Raw genomic sequence first — 20,474 nt, forward strand, 5'->3', positions numbered from 1 at the left:
TTTCTCACATATTAGCCTTAATACCCCTCTACTACTATAGCTAATATTTCTCATATGATGTTTATTTTTTGTAGGAGTTAAGCTGTTGTAATTGTATGGTACTGAACACAGCAGCAGACGTGACTATAACTAATCTGAATTTATTTACAGGCAAATCATTACTTGACTATATATACACACGTCTAGAGAAGGAAAGATCCAGCAGTCATTTGCAGTCTCCGTCTACTTATGCCACACTTTCCTCTCTAATGCACACACTTTATGTTCACAAGGTTTCTGCTTTCAGAAGAAACGGTCTGGTCTTTAAGGCACAAAGAGATAGGGCACTTTGCTCTGCCTCAGGCATGCGGCTGGCCAAAGGTGTTGATCTGACATTAGGAAAAGCTATTTTATTTGATTAAAAAAGCCATTTTGTCTTTCTCAATCCAAAATTTGGAGTTCAAGCAGAGCAATGTAACTATCTAAACCACAGACAGGGCAAGCAGCTCAGTAGGAATTACTGAGAATAAAAAGACTTTGTTTCTGTGTGATGAAAACCAAAGTCGAATGATTTGAAAATTCATTTATTGCTCATCTAAACCACAATGGGTTTCTGCTGCTGTAAATCTCTCCCTTTTCCATTCTTAATATGTCTATTATAGACCCATATACTCTCCTCTGAGTTTATACGTTTGGCGACACTGTTGTTCACAACATACCAGCATGAAGAAACCACAGTTATCACTAAAGATGCCACTCTAGTAAACACAGTAACAAATTCCATCCTATCCAATCCTTATTCTGGGAATCATAACAAGATCTGCACAAAATCACTGCAGACCTCGCAGTACGGAAAGCTCTATCAAAGTCCTTGCAGTGAAATACTAAGCTTGGGGGAACGCAATGGGCAAGTATTTTTAATAAACTGTATTCATTATCAGTGCAATGAGAAAGGAAATAGTTCATTAATAGAAGAATAATAACGAATATAATGTTATAATGAATACGTATATGATGCATAAATGAACAGAACAGCATTAGTGTCCTATATCCCTCTCCACATAAATGGCATTTTTTTATTGCGATGCCTTTGCTACTCGTTAAGACAGGTTAAAGCAAATTGTTTCCTGCTTCGCATTGTTCGTCCTCCCCGAGAGGCCCCAGACTGGTGATGAAAATGTGGTTTCTGGAGTAACGAGCTGTGCCATTTTTGCCCCAATCGACGAAGTTAGGCACATGTGAAAGTCCTTGCAGGACGCAGAGCTCAGGGGAGCCCGGCTCGGGCAGTTTGAGCTGGGAAACCAGCGTTTCACCTTTTCTGCGACTGGACCGCGTAGCAGGGGCATCACACGACCCTACACCGCAACCCGGCTGGAAGCGCCAGCATGGCACAAAAACCCGAAGGGCGCGTACGCCTCCGTCTGGGTAACGACCCCCGTTCCGAGGGAAGGGCGGCCCGGTGCCCATCGAAGAGGCCTCCACTGAAGTTTCCCTCAGTTCCTCCATCCAGCCTTTCGACCGGCAAGCCTGACGGCTCATTCCGCACCGCCGCGGCGGGGGTCGCAGGCCGGCTCCCGAGGGCAGGGCCGGCCCCGGGGGACGCGGCCTGGCCCGGGCCCCCATCCCCGCCCGGCCCCGGCCCCGGCCCCGGCCCCGGCCCCGGCCCCGGCGCAGCCCCAGCGCGGCCCGCCCCGCGGCCGCCCCTGTCAGCGGCTCGGCCCGGCGGGGCGCTGCGGAGGCTGCGCGGGGCGGGGACTGGCGCGGGGAGGGAGAAGATGGCGGAGGCCGAGTGAGTCCCGGGGCTGCGGCGGCTCCCGCGCGGCGGGGACGGGTGGGTCGGCGCAGGGGGCGCGGGGGCGGCGTGGGGCTGTGCCAGGCGCGGGGACCGGGCCGGGCAGCGGCGGCTCCCGGCCCCGTCCTCGTCCTCCCGGCGGGCGGCCGAGCCCCCGGCGAGCGCCGCCGGCGGAGCCCTGCCTCGGGGCGGGGGTGGCACCGGGCCCCGCCGCGGCCCGGGCTGCTGGGGGCGCGGCGCAAGCGGCGGGCGGCCCGGCTGCCTCTGCCGGGGGCGGGGGGAGGCCGCGGCGGCGGCGGCGGCGGCCGCTGCCCGCCGCGCCCGGGCGCAGCGGGTGAACGAGGGAGAGGACGGCGGGCGCCGTCCCCTCGGGTAGCGGTTAAACCTTCTGCCCGGCGAGGCTTCCCCCGGGCAGGCGGGGCCCTGCGCGGCCGGGCCCGCGGCCCCTCCGCGGGCGTTGCTTAACGGGCCCGGCCTGGGCCGGAGGTGCTGAAACGCCGTCCTGAAGCGAGCGCCTTGGTGCCCGGGTGGATGGAGACCGGCCGGGAGAGCCGCCTCGCCCGGTGCCCGGGGAAGGGGGGTGGTTTGCTTTTGGCGTGGCCTCGCAGAAGACAGATGGTTTCTTGTCGTTTCGCCGTTTTTGCCATCTCCCGTGCGGTGTTGCTTAAATAAATCTTCTTTCTTGGCCCCCGCTACACGGCGTTGTTCCTAATGTGTCTGTATCGCGTCAGAAGTTGTGAATTGCACGCAGCAGAAGGCTCTTCGCGAGCATGAAGAGCAGTGGGGAGCGCTTGCGGGACGGATCTTCTAATTAGAAGACAGTTAAGTGACTAAGTGTTTTAAAAACGTCTAGGGCGATAATTTACTTGTTAACTTTTTGTGCAACGCCAGACATCGCGTGGTTGCCTTGCGAATCGTATATAATGCTCTTGCGTGGTATGTAAAAAAAGCTTGGGTTGAAGCTGTGTGCCACCGAGGAGGGGAAGTGCAGCTGAGACTTCGTGGGAGTGCCACGCCTGTCGATCTCAGTGTGGTGTTACAGTTTTGAATACGCGTTCCCAAGAGATGAAGGCTCAGAAGTAGTGTTGCTTCAGTATGTGAACTCTTCCCATCTGAGTGGAAGCGCTTAGTAAAATACAAGGCTTAAAAGGAGAGACATCCCCTCTTCTGTCTGCAGGCACGCTAGCATCCCAGTCCGGAAGAAGGAGGCGATGTCTTCTTGAGAGATCTTAATTTCCATTTTCATGAAAGGCGATGATAGTAAATACCTTTGCCATGCCTGAGCATCACAAGCCCGGGCTGTCCAAGGCTCTGAAGAATCTTTACATGAGTGTTGGTCACCTTGCTCTTTCCCCTATTGCTGTGTGGCGTGCCAGAAGGTCTCAGAGCCAATGAGTGGAGGAAATTTGGAAACTGGGATAAAACAAATAGGAACAATATGTGTGGGGTGAGAAAAGGATGGAAATTACTGCATCATGCTGATTTGGGACCTCGTGTTGCTTGTTATCAACATTCATCAACATGGACCCACTCAAGTGCCCTTGCTGTGGTCCGGCTGCTTACCTTGTAGTAAAAATCTGTTGCTGGTGCCTTGAATGACTTGCAGCTGTAGTGATTGTATAAAAGCAGTAAGTGATTTCCTTGCATAGCAAAATCCTGTTATGTTTCAATAACACTTCACAATTAAATATATTTGCCAAATTATGTATTAAATAAATGGAAGTTGGGTAAATGCAGGTTTTATATTCTGAAACTGGTTTATGCCAGAATAAAATTGGCCTTTTGTTTGATCACCAGCATTTCTAGGGGCGGGGGGAAGAAGTAAGATCCGATCAGTGTTTACGTCAGTATTGCTATGTGGGACAGTTGATGATTCTTAATTAAGTTGGAGATTCTTGTATTCTTCAAATACCATAAACAGTCTTGTTAGAGGGAGATATCAAGAGAGGATAAAATGGGGAAATAATGGCTGTGGGAAAATTGTTACTAGATTTCATCAAAGACAGGGACTTGAGCTGATCTCGCTCAGTATTTTAGTTGATGACCTTGGTGCACAAAGTAGGATGCAGTAATGGTGTTTGCTGATGACTCAAAGCTGGGATCCATTTGCAGGGCCAAAGAGGACTGAGATACCCTACAGGAAGAATGGAGTGATGTTGAGTGTCACACGAAATAATACCTATGGGCTGAAATTCAGCACGCAAGGTTTGGGGCTGGTATCAAGGAACAAGGAATTCAGTAACAGGAAAGAAGAGAGGCTTGAATGTAGTAATGGATCACAGGAGGTGAGCAATTGCTTTATGACAGTGAAAAAAGAAATTGTGATCCTTGGTGTGCAGCAGAAGAGTTCATTTAGAGAGAGACGCAGAAGTGAACTTTCTTGTACAAGGCTGTGAGAGACGAATCTGGGATTGTGCACATCAGCTCTGGTCATGCATTAAAAAAAAAAAAAAAGGGATATGCAGACTTCAGAAAGTGCCAGGAGCTGTTGGGATGGTGAAGTAAGTGGAGAGTCAAGAGTTTAGTTTGTTTTCCTAGGCAAGCTAAAGCTAAGAAGGGATGTAACAGTTTAAAAGCCCCCATTAGGTACGGTATTCCTGCAGAGCTTGTAATTGGGACCTACAGTCTCCAATGCCGTGTATTGACAAGACTTCTGTAAATTCTGGAAGTTCCTGTAATCATCTGGTGGGCAAAGGCCCCAGGGACAGGGGAGACTCCCAGCTGAAATAGTCATGTATTTGTGACTCTGTGCTTTCTTTCCTGGAGGCTAAATGTATTATCCAAGCTCCACTGCCATGCCATTTGGAGGAGGGGAAAAAAAAAAAGTCTGGAGCACCTCCTTTTTGCTTGAGGGAAGTGTGTTGCAGTGCCAGTGCCAGCCTTGATGCAGACATCTGTTCCGTGTGACTCAGGAAGCTGACTTAAGAAGGCAGACACTGTGGTTGCCCTCTTTCCCCCTAAGACGTGTTCATGATTACAAATAACACGGAGAACTGGCCGTGTAGGAGAGATCCTGTATTCTTAGGAGGACTCTCCTGCCTCCCCGAACTGCAAGTGGGAAGTTACATGTGATCAGAACTTTTTTTTTTTCCTTTTGTTTTGCCTCTTGGAACTTTTTCTGAGTGATGGAGGTTGCCACGGCGTGGCATCGCATCTTCTGTGCGTTTACCTGTAGTATCTCAACTAGCCTGGATGTATTTAACTTCCCTTTTGGCTTTCAGACAGCAAAAGTGAATGCCGCATCCTCTGCACTGCTGCTGCATTTTCAGAGAGCTTCCTTGGGATATGCTGAAGCTGGGGAGGAAGGGGGATGGATGCGCTGGTTGGGCTCCCCTTGTGCCCGTGTGGCCATAAGTAAGAGTTAACAAAAGCCGCCACCAGTTGGCAGTTTCAAATTTAAAAACAATGTCAGGGCTTTTTTTCTTAAGTTCCAGGTGGCTAAGCTGTCAATCAAAATCGTTGTTATACATGAATGTGGTACTGAATCCATGTATAACAAGACTCTTGATGGACAGGTTTTTTTAAAAAGCGTGATCGGGATGGGAACTCTGCCATTCCTGTAGTGCCGGCAGAGTTACTCATGTAGGACGCTACCTAGGGCACAGGCAGAGGAAGCTCCCTTTCCCTTCACTCTCAGGTTCTTTTGTGCCTGATTACAGTTACAGTTTGTAGTAACGTATGGCAGTTTTCACCAAAAGTGTGTTACTTCGGTAAATATTTCTCTGAGATTACTTCTCTGGTTTGCTGAGTTGTTTGCTCTTATCTGGGGATACAAAAATGGATGCGCTGTGGGATTGGTGAAGTTCTGACTCGATCCTGAAAAATATTTCTCAGATTTCACTTTCCAGTTGAGAAATGTTTTCTGGCGTCTCTTCAAGAAGAGAGATCTGTGAACCTCTGTGGCTGACTTGAAACTAAGGGCTGTGTTTACTTGCTTCTGAATTACATAATCTCCAGTTGTTGCTTAAAGGAGGGGAGAAAAACAATTTATTGTTACTGCAAAGCAAGCCTTTCTTCTATCTGGTATTGGTTTCATTTCTTCAGCTTTTCTCTGTGGTTTCACGTTGCTAGCTGTCCCATCCCACATGTTTCCTCCTCCTCTGTCTCCTAGTAGGCCAAGCTATTTGTAAAACCTGTTTTCTTCGTAAGGCATTTTTGCAGCTGTGGCTGGTTCTGCTCTCAAATGACTAATTGCTGCCTCAGAAAAATATAATAGCCATTATTTTTTAACCCGATCTCCAATGTATTTAAGAGAAATATATTTAATGTTTCTTATATCTGCCTTTTTCACCCTTTTTTTTATTATTTTTCAGGGTTTGGGTATCTCCTAATTGAGGAGAATCAAAATACTGATTGCAAGTGAATCCTCCTCAGTCAGCCTGTTGGATGTCTCTGAGAATATAAGAAGTCATGGCGGAAAATGACGCAATGCCAACATTACCAAAAAAGTGTGGCCCGTACATTTCATCTGTAACCAGTCATGGCATGAATTTGGTAATTCGTGGTATAGTGCTGTTTTTTATTGGCGTATTTCTTGCATTAGTATTAAACTTGCTTCAGATCCAGAGAAACGTTACTCTCTTCCCCCCTGATGTGATCACAAGCATCTTCTCCTCAGCTTGGTGGGTACCACCTTGCTGTGGCACAGCATCAGGTAAGTTCAGTCGTGTATGTATGCCTGGAGTGGAGATGAAAGGGTGGATATAGGTAGTTATATAGTTACAAAAAAATTATACGAAAGGTGTGGAAGATAAAAATTTCTCTTCCAACATCACTGCCCTTTTTGAGCTATTACTATCCTGATCGCGCTGTGTATATACGAATATGCATGTATGTGTCCAGAAATTGTTGTTCGGCTAACTTGTTTTACTGTAATATTGTTAGCAGAGCATAACCTTTGCTTTTTCTGCTGTGTTAGAGTACAAGTTTAACAGACTTTAGAAGGTGGTGCCGCTTGTAACCTTGAGGCTGGATTACAGGAGTGCACAGGCAGCCCTTGAAGATACCCTGGAAATGTCAGATTGTGCAGCACACAGTACCTTGTTTTGAACACAGCAAAACACCCTGAGTAACGCTCCCTTTTGTGGTCCAGCTTTCCGTTTGTTCCTCATTCCAGTTCGAAGTATAGCTTTAACTCCGTAAAGCCGGGAGACCTGACTGTCTCAGGGAGTTGAGGCCAGGCACGCAGTTTGCGGTTGTAGAGGCACGTTGCATAACAGAGCACTTCGGTTAGATTCATCTATCAAGTCGGATGATGTGAACATGCTCCATTTCTCCCATGACCACGTAGGGAGTTGAAGCTTTTGCGTGTTTAGCTAGCTTAAGTGAGATGTCTACTGTAGGTGGTAAGAAATATCCCTTTTTCTTCTTCTTTCATCTTCAACTATCAAGGCATCTTCCGTGTTACAAGCCTGATGGAATTTGGCTTTCTACTTGGCTCTGAAGATCACTGATCCTATGGGTTAGTTTTAGGCTTTACGAAGGGAATATTCTTAGCAGCCAGTACTGGAGGATTCTGCTTTAGCAAACCTTTACTGTAAAGGCGATATCTTCCTAGAGGTCAGTTTTAATAAGATTGAGAAGCTCATGTTTCTGGGTATTAATATGAGTCAATAAACTAGCTTTTGAGTTGGCATCACTGTTTTGCTAATGATAATATTTAAGTCTATTTTTTTCCTAGTCTAATTGCTTTCTTTTTGACACCTTGTTGAAATACTATACCCCAGGTGTCATAGAGGAGCTTGATTTGAAAGGAAACCCTCCAAATATCTCTCTGAATATGTCAGTTTTCTTCCCCTTTGGAAATGCATTTGGCATGTTATGGTGGCATTTGCATACCTGCTTTATCTGCTAGTTGTCTTAGTCCTATTTCTGCTGTCTTGCTGAGATTGTTGATTAGTTTTTCGTTTGTATCCTGCATTTGCTGCATTTTTCTTTTATAGTTTAAACTGATTGTCTCAACAAACATGTCTGGTAAAGGTTTGATCTTTTATATATGGAGTAGTGGGGGTTGAAATGACAGAATTGCATAAAGCAATGCATGAAGCTTGCAATGTTCATTGTAAGGTTTGCACTGTCAACTGTTTGCATCAGGCTGCACCTTATGCTCTCTTGGGTTGTCTGAGAACACTGTCTGCAGCTGCATGTGGGGAAGCCGATCTTGCTATCATCTCAGAAGAAACTTGTGGGACTTTCTGGTTCTGATGGGGTGGTGGTTTTGATGGAAAGACTGGATATGGCTTGTAAAGTGTAGTCAGTCACTTGCTAGGCATTTGCACTGCTTGATTTGAAGCCACCTGATTTAAAGATATTACTGCCTTAATTGGCTTTTCCCAGCAGGAGTGACCCCTGTTGAGGGGTTCGTGTTCTTTCTGTTACACTATCAGTCTTCCCCATTTTCTTTCCTTATCTTCTCTGCTTGCATACATACAGGGAACCTCTGTGCCAAATGCTGATAATTCACCCATTTTCTTACCATTCGTACTTGCACAGCCTTCCTGGAATTGACATGAACATTTCTATGCAGTATGGTTCATTATTATGAACAGAATAAAGGTATTTTGCGTGTTTATAATCAGTGGTGATCAAGGCTGCTTTCAGAGAAGTCCTTTCATCCATCACTGTTATTAGTCATCAGTTTGGCCCTGTGCCTTTGGCAAGAAAATTGCTCAGGGAGTTTTTTTCCCTCTCCAGCTTTACTGGTGATGTATTTTCCTGAATCCTGGACATCAGTTTCCTCCCTGGCAGAATAAGGAGCATTTGCCATAACATACCTCCAACAGCATGCCAGACTGAGGGCACTGGAGTCTGTACCCATGATGCAGGCTCTGCCCCATTCTTGCAGCACCAGTTTAACATTAAGCAGCAGTGGCATTCTTCAGTGGTGTTGGTGACAGTCTTTTTAGCTGTAATTGCAGTAGAGAACACATTTATGAAGAAGTGTTCAAAGACCATAGCAGTTCCCTGGGGTTGAAAGTCCTGTTTGCTTTCTCTGTTCAACAGCTACTGAAGACTCTTGGCTTCCCCTCTTCTGTGTAAGCCTTTATAGTAGCATTGAAGAAGAGAAAAACGTTATCCAAGCAAAAACTGCTTGTAACAACAACAAAAGAAGACATAAAATACTGATGTTACAAACCACACTCAACCCTTACTGTGGTGTGTTTGTTTTGCATTTATTGAAACATGTATGTTTGATATGTGGGATTTTCAAAAGTGCCAGCCTGCAAGCTGTTACTGCTCTTTTTGAACTACAGTGTGAGACTGCAGATTTTGGTAAGGTGCAGAGTTCTTTCATTTTCCACCCCTAGTTCAGGTTGTCTCTGTTTTGCTACTTCTGCCAGGTCACTGCTGCAGTGGTTGAAGATGCTGCTGAAATTTTGCAGGGCTTTTTCAAATAATGAAATTGTTTGAAACTCCTCTTCTTTTACAATGCATGTTTTGTGCTATTTATCCTTAAAAGAGCTGTTTTAGTAGTAACAATATTTGTCAAAGTCTAGATAGTCTGTATTTTAGTTAAATATTGCCAGTGCTCTAACTTCTGGGCCTTTTTTCTTTCCTGTCTCCACAGCTGTGATTGGGTTATTGTACCCATGCATGGACAGACATCTGGGAGAGCCACATAAATTTAAGAGAGAATGGTCCAGTGTAATGCGATGTGTAGCAGTCTTTGTGGGAATAAATCATGCCAGCGCTGTATCCTATATTCTAATGAAATTGGCAATAACAAATGGGTTTCCACTAAAACAAAGCTCACATAGTTAGTCATAGTGAGTTGTCATTAAAGATATAACGTGCAGCATTCTTGCAAGGGAAATGCAGAATATGTATTAGTGTTAAACTGTTGCGGCAGTATTGGAGGTGGTAAGTCTCCCTTCCTTTCGTTCTGAAAAATCTTTTCATTAGAGATGTCTCAATATAGGGCTTTGTCTTACTTATAGTCTTTATTTTCTTTGAATAATTAAAGTAAGTGCTGGGAAATATTTATGTGGTAGGTGTTACGGAAAAGTGCTTTAAGACATTCCAAGGGTTGATGTCCTTTTAACACCGTAATAAGAGGTTGAAGCCCAGTCTTGAGGTCATCAGTGAAGCACATGCACTTTGCAAAGAATGCAGAAAACTCGGGACCAGGTAATACCCAGGACTACACAAAGCAAGTAAACGTTGTTATCCCATTCTGCAAATGATGCCTTGATGCTGAGAGAGTAGTTACCATTCCCGCGGTCATTCCGTAATAACAATTGGAAGTAAGTCAGTGTGTTGCAGTGCATTATACTTCTTCTCATTGTGTAGCTATTCAGATACATACTTGCACAAGTGTGCTCAAAATTGGCATCCCTTCCCTCTGAAGCAGCTGGGGACATGCTGGGTGACAGGGTGCTTTTCATGTGGACTGGCACACCTTACTGGCAGTGCTGTGAGTCTAGTGGTTTTGTGTAGTCATGCCTAGTGCCTCCTCTGTCAGGTAAAACCGGGATCTGTCTGTGAAAATTGGGTTCTTGTAAACTAACTAGAAAGAAAGTTGATCATCTCTGGAACTCTCACTTCCTTCAGTGTCAGCTCCAACACGGTTTGCAGAAACCGTGCTAAGATGGCGTGCTACTGAATCTTCTCATTTCCAGGAAAAGAGGGCAAGTTAAGTGAAAGTTGTGAGAGCTGGCTGAATTCTTACAGAGGTGGCTTGGCCCTTGGATGGGTTTTGTACTTGTTTGGTTTTGTTCCCACCAGCTGTCCTGTCCAGTATGGGGAGATGAGCTGGAGCTGCCAAGGTTCAGAGTCATTCCCACTGTCCCTCGCAAACCTTGCTGTCCTTGCCAGAGATGCATTAATCTGGTCCTGTGGTTCTCACTGACCTGGACTGTACGTGTTGTGTAAGCACGTGCAACTTCGCTGCTTTTAAAAAGTACGAGAGAATTGACAGCTTCTCTCTGCATGGGTCAGATTATTTACAGCAAACCTTCTTGCAGTTTTCTAACAGCTGTTACACGTATTCCAGGACATCATTAATGTACCGTCTGTATTTCCTCCTTGACAGCTCTCCAGACTGCTTTCTTTTCAGCTTATTACCCGTTCTGCGTATTGCCGTATTTGGTGTGGTTTTTGCTCTTGTTTGACATTTTTTCTGATGCTATCGATTTTTATCCTGTAATTATTTATTTCACTTAGCTGAACTTCTTTCTCATTTCCTCCAGGTCTCTCTCCAGGTCTTTGTGAGAAAATAGGGCAGTGTTTTTATGTTGTCATCCCATAAATTTGCTTTCAGGCTTATGAAACTTGACAGCCTCCTTTTTAATAATCTGTTTTGGACAGGAGTAGTGAGTATGAGTTAGTATTTCCAAAACATTTTGAAGAATGTGAAACACTACAAGGATATCTGGGGTAACTTTACACTTTTATCACCAAGTTGACAAAACTGATTTTCAATGTTGGTTTACATTAATACTTTCACAGTAATATTATTTACGTTTTGTTTTATAGAAAACATTAACATTTTTAATGTTTAGCTGAATGTAAACTAGCATTTAAATTACAAAATTGCAATTGAGTAAGAGTGAGAAATACCTTTTTTTCAGTAAATCCCTGTCATTTGGAGGAGTCTGATGCTAAATTTAAGATTTCGTGCTTAGCATAATAAAGGATTAGGTAAGGATGAGATGTCCTTACTCTGAAGAGTAACGTGTGCATTGTATGTCTGTATAAAACACCTGCAGTGTCTGGCAGGTGTATAGTCTCTTCGCTCTTACACAGTGCTAAGACCTTAAAAACGTGAAGAAGTGTCATAAGTTTTTAGTCTCCTGATACATTGGCAACACTCAGAAGAATTATTTCTTTATACCAGATAGCTGTGTGATAGCTGATACAGCTAGTGCTGTATTTTTTTTTATGGTATTTTTTTCTGTTGTGTCAAAATATAAACAGAAATGAAGAAAACTGCTTTACACTTGTATATAATACTTCCAAGCTTATCCTTAACAATCAACACAGAAAGTGGATTTTGCCAACAATATCCAGTTGTCTCTCACATTAGCAGCCCTGTCAATTGGTCTGTGGTGGACATTTGATAGATCACGAAGTGGCTTTGGTCTTGGAGTAGGAATTGCTTTCCTGGCCACATTGGTGTCACAACTTCTGGTCTACAATGGAGTTTATCAGTAAGTATTTACTCCTTTAAGGTTAAATGATAGTCTCCTGAAGCTGTAACATAAAATCAGAATAATTGAAAGGGTAGAATTTGACATGATTTCCAAAGCTGCCAGCACTTAATTTTGAGCGTAACATAAATTGGACTGTTCATGAAAGCTTTTATGTATTTTTTAAGTGAGACTTTTAGTTGGAAGTTGTTCATTTCAATAAAATTACCACCTTACCAGCAGTGTAACATGCTTTTTTTTAGTTGAACAAATCTGATTATAATCAATAAGAAGCATCCTTTGTTATTTGCTAGAAGTAATTAAATTTCTATAATATGTGTCTTTTTGAATTGAAGTGTCCTAATATTTAAATTTGTGGATTTGTCTCATGTGATTGGATGACTCTATGTAGTATACAACATTGAGCTCAAAAACATATGTTCTTTTCCAGATACACATCTCCGGATTTCCTTTATGTTCGTTCCTGGTTGCCATGTATATTTTTTGCTGGCGGAATAACTATGGGCAATATCGGCAGGCAACTGGCAATGGTGAGTTTGGAGGGGGGGGCGTCAATTGCCTTCTAGTTAAAAGTTTTAATCTACATGTCATTCCTTCCTTCGTATATACCAACCAGCTGTTTGACTTGTGGATGTGCAGTAAGGCAGAAATCAGTAATTGTTGCTTTTTGATCTAGTTAGTGAGCCATTAGTACTGTTACTCAGAGCACAGCCCATGACTTTGCTCTGTACGCTCTTAGTTGCATACTTCTAGTCCTTTCAGGACCAAGAGCTAAATAAGAGCTCCCGTCTTTGGGGAGAAGTCAGGCTATCCCATCCCCTAAGTCTGAACTGCTCTTTCTGCTGCTGAAGGAGACAGAAACTGCAGCCAACAGTGTGTGCACAGAACTTAGGGAGACCAAGGTTACCTGGGTGAAGTGTAAGCTAACATATTTTATCACCCATTTTGTAGAAAAATCCCCCTCATAGCAGTCTTTTTCATTAGTTATGTAAATCAATATTATTTATTTTGTCAACTTCTGTTTTTCAGTATGAATGCAAAGTCATTGCAGAGAAGTCTCACGAGGACTGAGGAGAAACAATATACACCTTTTAAACAGGAAAATATCTGACAAATGACTGTTGGAGGAGCATAAGGAACACTTGACTATGAAATTGCCAAAACGCAATTTTTTTCCCTTGAGTGGTATACTTTACTGCAATCTGTGATTGCTGCTTCTATAGAAACCTTGATGTCTGATTTTGATTACTGTGAAGTTACAATAGTATGCAATATATTTTACAATATTGGTTCAATTATAGGATTCTTTTTTCCAAATCTAAACTGAGTTTACCATAAATTCTTGTCTGTCCATAATGTTGCAGTGCCAAACTGAACCTTTGCACTACGTTTCTGTAGCTGAAACTTCTTGCTTCACTTTACCTTGAAAGTTTTGAGGAATTTGTTCGTAATAGCTCAGTGAAAGACAGGGATTCAAATTTAGGAAGGAAGATCTTCTCTTTTCATGATGATAGCCCGTAATATCTTTATGAAATCCATGGATTACAGGTGAGCTTTGATGCAGTAAGTAACTGATTTCTGCCTGTTAATATGCTGTATCATTCTTCTTACATCACAGGTGAGGAAACTTAATATGGATTGTGTGGGTTATTGCTGTGGTATTTCATTTGTCTGTGGTATGTGCCCAGTATCACAGAACACAGAAATGGAAACTGAGGCTGGAAATGACTTGCTATTTTTTTCCCCGGTACAACCAGTATGCATGTTTATATATGAATTTAAGTGGACCATCATGAGATGTGGACAGATTCTGAAACTACCTGTTCTGTTGAGTAATGGGATACAGTTCAGGTCATTCTTTTACAATCCCTTAAGCTGAGTTGTTTTGATCCCTTATGAAAAAAAAAATCTTAGGGAGTTTTTATTGCGAAACTTAATTCTGCTGAACTAAATCAGCCACTACCATATAGTGTCATAAACCCCTCCATTACCATTGCTACTCTTGATAGTTCTTGTCTACTACCTGCTCTGTTCACAGGGATCAGCAGAAGGAGTCAAGGCTGTATTTTAGGTACTGATGTAGCCCTTATTGCTGTGACTGTGGTCCAGGTAACCATAAATGCATTTGTTCTTGTAGCAATTTTCTGAGGTTGAGAAATACTGTTACCCCTATTTTACAGGTGCCTGTGCACAGAAAGTCTTGATAGGACAGAGAGCTGAAATAGGCTGTGTGCTAATCGGTTCCCTTCTTAAGAAGAAGGATTTTAGTGTATGACCCATATTTGGGGGCATACGTGGAATTTCCTCTTGGCTTTGCATCTCGCTTTTAAGACCATGAGATAAAAGAACTCGTGCAAGAAGGCAGAAAGCAGACTTCAAGAGGACACTGCTAACCTGTGCCAGCAGTGATTTTGTCATGGGATGTCTCTTTGTTTTCCCCCTTCTGTCTCTGTCGATGATGTTTTAATGTATTCGTTCTCCTTTTTTTGTCTTGAAGTACTATGTTTTAAATCTTCCATGAAAGGTTTATAAGACATGTTACAGTCACCTAGGGAGGCTGGAGTTGGTCCAAAGAACAAATAGATGTTTAGACAAGTTTTTATTAATAAATGTGTGTATGCATTGTATATGAAGCTTGAAATAGGCAACTCTTTTTCAGTCTTTCGTGTTTATCTCATAAGTCTGAAAAGTATGCAATGGAGTGCTTCCAAAAGCGTTGTAATGAAAGAGGCGGTCACAAAAGGAAAATTTCTTGAATGGGGAAGTGTGAAAACAATAAATAAGCAAATGATGTATAAAGAGCTTGGTTCTGCAGCTCCACAAAGTTTCATCAGCTTGTCACGGTTCCATGACAATTCAACACCTGAAGCACACTTTCATTGGGTAACGTTTCAGGAAAGCACTTACAGATGCGCTTTGCTTTAAGCAGAGGTAGAACATGTTTTAGATCCCTGACTAGAGATTTTCTTTTAATCAAACCATACGGCAATAAGAAGCATTTTATTAATAAAACCAAGAAACTGTCAGGGCATGAACTAAAGGTGAGTTTCTTTAGGCAGGCTCTGGCATTTCACTGAAAAAGCTGTTGGGTCCCTTTCCATACAGTATTTTGCTTCATCTGCCTTCTTTACTTAAACAAATGGCTTCAGCTTGGTGGGCAGCGTGATGAGTCCCTCTTGATTCATCAGGGCATGAATGGCATAAAAATTCAGATGTTTCTTATCCTAACTGTAGGGAATAACATGGCACCTCAGGAGCCAGTGTGCTGCCTTGGTAAACAATTTAGTTTTGTCATGACCAGTAAGTGTATACAACTGGAGATGAGTAGCTTTTATTATTCACTAAGTGGCAGAACTGCTTTTATCTGCCAGTCTAAATATTTACACAGAAGAAGCCTTGTGTATGTTAAAATGTGCAGTATGTGAGAAGTGGTTATTGTGCATGTGTGGCACCCACTTTACAACACTTTGCACTCAAGATTCATCTAAACCTGATTAGACTGTGCTGTCCACTAACTTCTTTTAAATTTCATTTTGGAAATTTTGAGCACGTTGTGCAAAGGCAGCAATCATCCAAAATAAATTTGGGTGGAGTCCTTTATGTGTTTTACTATTTTTATTCTTATTTGACTAAAGTCAATACCGGATTCACATCTTGGATGTCACTTTTTCAAACTGCTTGTAATTTTATGGCTGAAGTGTTCAAACCCTGAAAAAGGTTCATGATGAGAATGCTGACACAGCCTTAACTGTAGTGGTGTGAACATGCTGCTACTGTATAGCCTGTAATTATAACATTAGACTGTCTTAAAAATGTTGTTCAATAGAGAATGAATAAGGTATATTTTAGATACAACTTTATAAGCACTATAACCTCTTCACTAATTAAGCATTGTAAGGTCTATGCTGTTTAAACTGGCAAGTTGCTGTTAAAAGCAAAATGTGCATTAAATACAATTACAACCTTGTTTGATAGGTTTCTTCTTTCTTTAAGAAATGATACTGATTTTTAAAACACACTGAGTTGCCTTCTATCAGCAATCTCGTAATAATTTTGACCATTGAGCTGGCATATTGGCTGCACAAAACATCTGTCTAGAAATACTAAAAAAGAAGTAGGCGAGATCAAATCGGCAGTGATTCTATCATAATTCGCATGCTGAGCAGCCTTTGAAAATTTGCCCTTTTGAATCTGCAATGGGAATATTTGAGCTGGGGGAAAATAAGCCAGATAACTTCAGTTGCAGTACAGAAAACAGAGATTTAGATATAAATAGCCACTATGAATATGAAAAAAAAAAAAAAAAAAGAAAAAACCAAACCATGAATGGCAGGGAATCCCTTAATATATTTGTATTTATTAATGTTCCAGTCTGGATATGAACTGAATGTTACTCTGGTATCCTCAGACTGTCCATTCATAGTGCCTATCGCTCTGTCTCAAAAAAGAAGTAACAGATAGAGGTTTAGAAATGTGTAATGAAAAGGCCTCTGGGCAGAGGTGAAGAAGAGCTGGGAGGAGAGGTTCATCAGTGTTTGAGAAGCAGTGCCCACAGCAGTCCCGCAGCAGGACAGTACCACAAGTGAAAGTGGGAAAGAGTGCAGGGGGTGAAAGGAGAAGACCTGGATTTGTGTTGGATGGGGCAAGCTGTGACCCAAAACCCTAAACTCTGTAGTTAACTGCTCCCTTCCATCTGTAGCCTCTCCCTAAGAGCATCGCCCTGGGGAGTGGAAGCTCCGGGTCCTTCCTTCCCGAGTTCACCCCGAGGGTGTCTCGGGGAAAGTTGCCCATTGCAGAGAGAATATTCAAACTGCTGGGCTGCCGGGCTCTGATAAAACGCGTCTTGTGCCTCCCTTTGTAACGTGGCTGCTGTAAGCAGCTAGAAGGAGAGTAAACAAAGAAACTTTTCCGCTGTAGCTTCTCTACTTCCCTTCTGCCATCTGGCTGGGAGCTGCTGTGGGGACCTATGGGCATACACCAGCCTTCTCTTTTTATCTCTCCCAGCATGTAAGGAAGGGACATAATTTTACCAGCTGCGTCACCCTGGACATTTTGCATATGCTTTTTACATTTTGGAGCAGTGTTACCAGTTATTCCTAATGGTAACAGATGAATATAACCTGTGGAAGCCATGTTAAATATCAAATGCAATGCTTATAAAAGTACATGCACAGCTGGGCAGAGGGAATGCACGTCTCGCTGTGGGAATAGCTATCTAACGCTGTTAGTTCTGATGCCAGTACTAAATGCAAAGCATGAGTAATTTTGCAGCTTAATGTTCGGTACTAAACAGTAAATGAAAGGTCAGTGCAACATGTTAACTGTCATGGAATAGTAAACACTGCTTTAATTGCTTCATGCAGCCAGCTTGGATTTTTGGTGTGTCTGTTGTCATGTTTTGAGCAGCATGGTCCAGAGCCTTGTCCTGATTACCTCCCTCCAGTCAAATGACAAAGCCTCAAATCAAAGGATAAACTTTATGCCTGGGATTTTTAGGCAGCATACTGGGAGTTTGTGCTTTGAATGCTTAAAAACCATGCTGGGGAAGAGGTAGGGGTCATTTCTTGTTCTGATTGGAGCCGAAATCCATGTTGAAATGTAGTTTTGCATTTTCTTGAGGTTTTCCTTTTTTGCTTTTCATTCCTGAAGTGCTAAAGTTTAGCAGCTCCTGTTACACTTTCACACTTACTTTGGTTTTTAGCCTGCTCAGCACTGTAGCAGATGGGAAACAACATATACAAGTAAGAAAGAATATGAAGGGAAAGGGCTGCTACTAAGTTTCCCCAGGCCAAGTGGGTTCAGAGCCCAGTGGTGTCCAGTGTGCCATGTGCATCGGTATCAGACACGCAACCTGCAACATCCCCAGACCAAAAGTTCATAGGATTCGCTTTCTGTACTGGCAGCAGTCCTGCCTTGACTTTTGCACTGAAAAACCTCTGTGCAGGGAGTGACCTGTTGTGCACGTATCCCCGCATAACTACAGCACACATTGCAGAGTATTTGCAATGGCAAAGTCCACAGGTATAGCCATAAAGTCTGCTTTTTACGAATTTGTTGGTAGAAATCCTGAAATAGTGCCTTTTAAGCAAATAGGGCAAAATATTTGTTGAAAGAAAATCTGTATTTATAAATATCTTGCTGTCTGAATTCACAACGTAATTCTGCTATTTCAGTTCTCTGATTAGTTCAATGTATGCCTTGTGTTATGCGAGATAAACCAACATTTCAGATATTTAATACTTTTTTGGTAATCAAACCTCAAAGCAAGATTTGTTTGGTGCAATTATTAAGGGAAAATGTGTGAACTAAAAAGAAAGGTGGGAGGAATAGGGTTGCAACTTTATTTATCACATAGAAATTATGCCAGGAGAAGCTCCAGAATTTTGCATGATGTTGCAAGAAAGAAAAGGATGTTAAGTGATGTTCTGATTTCATCCTGGGTTTCAAAACAAGAGGGGAAGGGGAGCCTTACAGATGCAGTGCATTTGTATTGACTTGTTCTGATCTTCAGCCGTTCTCCAAAGGCATCACTTTATTGGCCATGATCACCAGAGCGTGTTTTGGCTCGATTGTTTTCCTCCAACCCAGCTGTGCCAGTTGTTTCCTCAGCGACTAGGGATGCCTGGGGTAAGCCTGGCCATGCCACCAGAGAATTTGTAGGAAAATGGCTTTAGCAGCTTCTTGCTGAGATTGACACAGTCCTTTTGAACTTCGTGTGAAACTGGCAGTCTGCCTCTGGGCACTTTGGTTGGTAAGGGTGAGGTAGAGGTGAGGGATGTGACTAAACGGTGCTTGGGCAGGGGGTGATACTCCGTGTAAGGAGCTTAAGTGCATATGTCAATTATGGTTCTAATGAAAAGCAAAGTTGCCCTGCTCTACAGACCATCATTTCTTGTCTCAAGCGGTGAGACCTGCCATCAGTCTGGCAAAGAGGGAAGAATATGCTTTTTTCCTCCTCCTTACTCTTCCTTTGCACAAATACGTAGGAGCCTGAGCTAAGGACAGTTAATCCCGTTCTTGGAACTGGGACTATGTATAGGCTGGGTTAGCACTGAAAGACTCCACTGTTTTCTTTTTAAAAAACAAATGCTTGTTCTGTGCTGCATGTCAAGTGCAATCATTGCTGAATGAACTGACACGCAAAGCCAGGTTCTCAGCTGAACTGGCATAGCTCCATCGATTTCAGTGGATATGCAGCGTTTCATGCTGGTTGGGAATTTGGCCCACTGTGTTTGAAAGGGATGAAACTGTTTAGACCTCACTTCTTTTCTAATGTGAGACAGGTCAAAAAAATTCCAGCGCTGTGCAACGAATAAGAGCAGCACGCTGCAGAATCTGCCTTTCCCTCTCCTCTCTTTCACCACTGATGAAAACTGTCATCGTTCTCTGTGATTTACAATGTGTGCTTTTTATATGGTATATCAGCTCTTCAGGAGGACTGACGTACAAGAATCAGATCTGGCAGATCAGATTAGTAAAGATGCAAATGCGAAATGTTGGCCACTGATGAGCTTGTTGTCATAGATGCTTGCCACGATCTTGCTTTTTTTTTTTTTTTTGTCCAGTATTTCGCTTGTAGGAAATTCAGCTGAGGATTTGTGTTGGACCTGTGCCTGTTCTGATTAAACTGGAGAGAGAGAAATAATACTGCTTTGTGTGGTTTCAAACTCCTATTACCAACCAGTTTCCTCAAATCAGTGTAACAAGCAAAAGTGCAGCTGGAGTAGCGGCTTGAAGAAGATGAATTGAAAGATCCTGAAGACTGATGTTTCAAGGACATGAACCAATGTAGTGATGTATCCACTATGGTGATAAGTGGTGTAAGAAACGACAGACAAGTAGTATTACGTAAGTAATAAATTTAGAAATGCAGTGTTAAGAAATAATGGGGCTGGTAGAAAGTGAGACACGTACGCGTTGCTGGAAACATTTTTTTCGGGTTTGTTCTGCAGACATTGGTCGTTGCACTGGTCCAGGGGATGAACTCTGGGACAGTGAAGAGCAGTGAGACAAGGGGTCACTTGATAAGCTGGCTAGATACAAAAGGGAGTTCAGTTTAGATGTCAGGTCAAAAGGCCCAGCGCAAAGACAAATACCAGTGCTTTTTTGAATGCCAGGTCCAAGTCCCTGGATTTGGAGTGCTGCTTGGGATTCAAAACCCACTGGATTTCACCATTCTGGATCAGCTCACTGGTAAATGAGGATGGTTGTGTTGCTCCTGCAACCTGTGGCTTGACCAGTGTGGTCCCTTATTCTGCTCCCAGGAAATAAAACAAGCTTAGCTGAAGCAGGAGCAGTTCCCCAGTCCCCTCTTTTCCATCGCAGCACCAACGCAGAGGTCAGTGCAAAGGGAAGGCCTCTTTTTGTCAGCGGTATCGTCTCCTCCTGCCTTCCACTGGTCATAAAAGCGAGGCACCAGAGATGCTGTGCAACAAGAAAGGGACCCAGCTGCTACCAGAAACCCCTGAACTATCTCATCAGGGAAGTTCCAAAGCTATGGGGCACAGTATGTGCTTTCTGACATCATCTGAATCAGCTTTTCATGGAATACTTAC

The 20,474-nt window shown here is 43.1% G+C and overlaps 1 protein-coding gene across 5 annotated transcripts; it reads left to right on the forward strand.

The window, feature by feature from the left end:
* Nucleotides 1-1,637: 1,637 nt before the first annotated feature.
* Nucleotides 1,638-15,886, forward strand: INSIG2 (insulin induced gene 2). 5 transcript variants are annotated; one of them, XM_069780871.1, is made up of 8 exons: nt 1,738-1,768; nt 2,503-2,592; nt 3,884-4,056; nt 6,085-6,425; nt 9,339-9,463; nt 11,753-11,919; nt 12,350-12,449; nt 12,949-15,886. In XM_069780871.1, the coding sequence occupies exons 4-8, from the start codon at nt 6,182-6,184 to the stop codon at nt 12,988-12,990; spliced, it is 678 nt and encodes a 225-aa protein (XP_069636972.1). In that variant the 5' UTR covers nt 1,738-1,768; nt 2,503-2,592; nt 3,884-4,056; nt 6,085-6,181; the 3' UTR covers nt 12,991-15,886. The 5 variants fall into 5 exon arrangements, with proteins under 5 accessions (XP_069636970.1, XP_069636972.1, XP_069636971.1 ...); XM_069780870.1 differs by lacking the exon at nt 3,884-4,056 and having other exon boundaries at nt 1,753-1,768; nt 2,506-2,592; XM_069780869.1 differs by lacking the exons at nt 2,503-2,592; nt 3,884-4,056 and having other exon boundaries at nt 1,638-1,768.
* Nucleotides 15,887-20,474: the final 4,588 nt, after the last annotated feature.

The sequence above is a fragment of the Haliaeetus albicilla genome, chromosome 4 (genome assembly GCF_947461875.1).
Source record: "Haliaeetus albicilla chromosome 4, bHalAlb1.1, whole genome shotgun sequence".
In the NCBI taxonomy this organism is placed as follows: Eukaryota; Metazoa; Chordata; class Aves; order Accipitriformes; family Accipitridae; genus Haliaeetus; species Haliaeetus albicilla.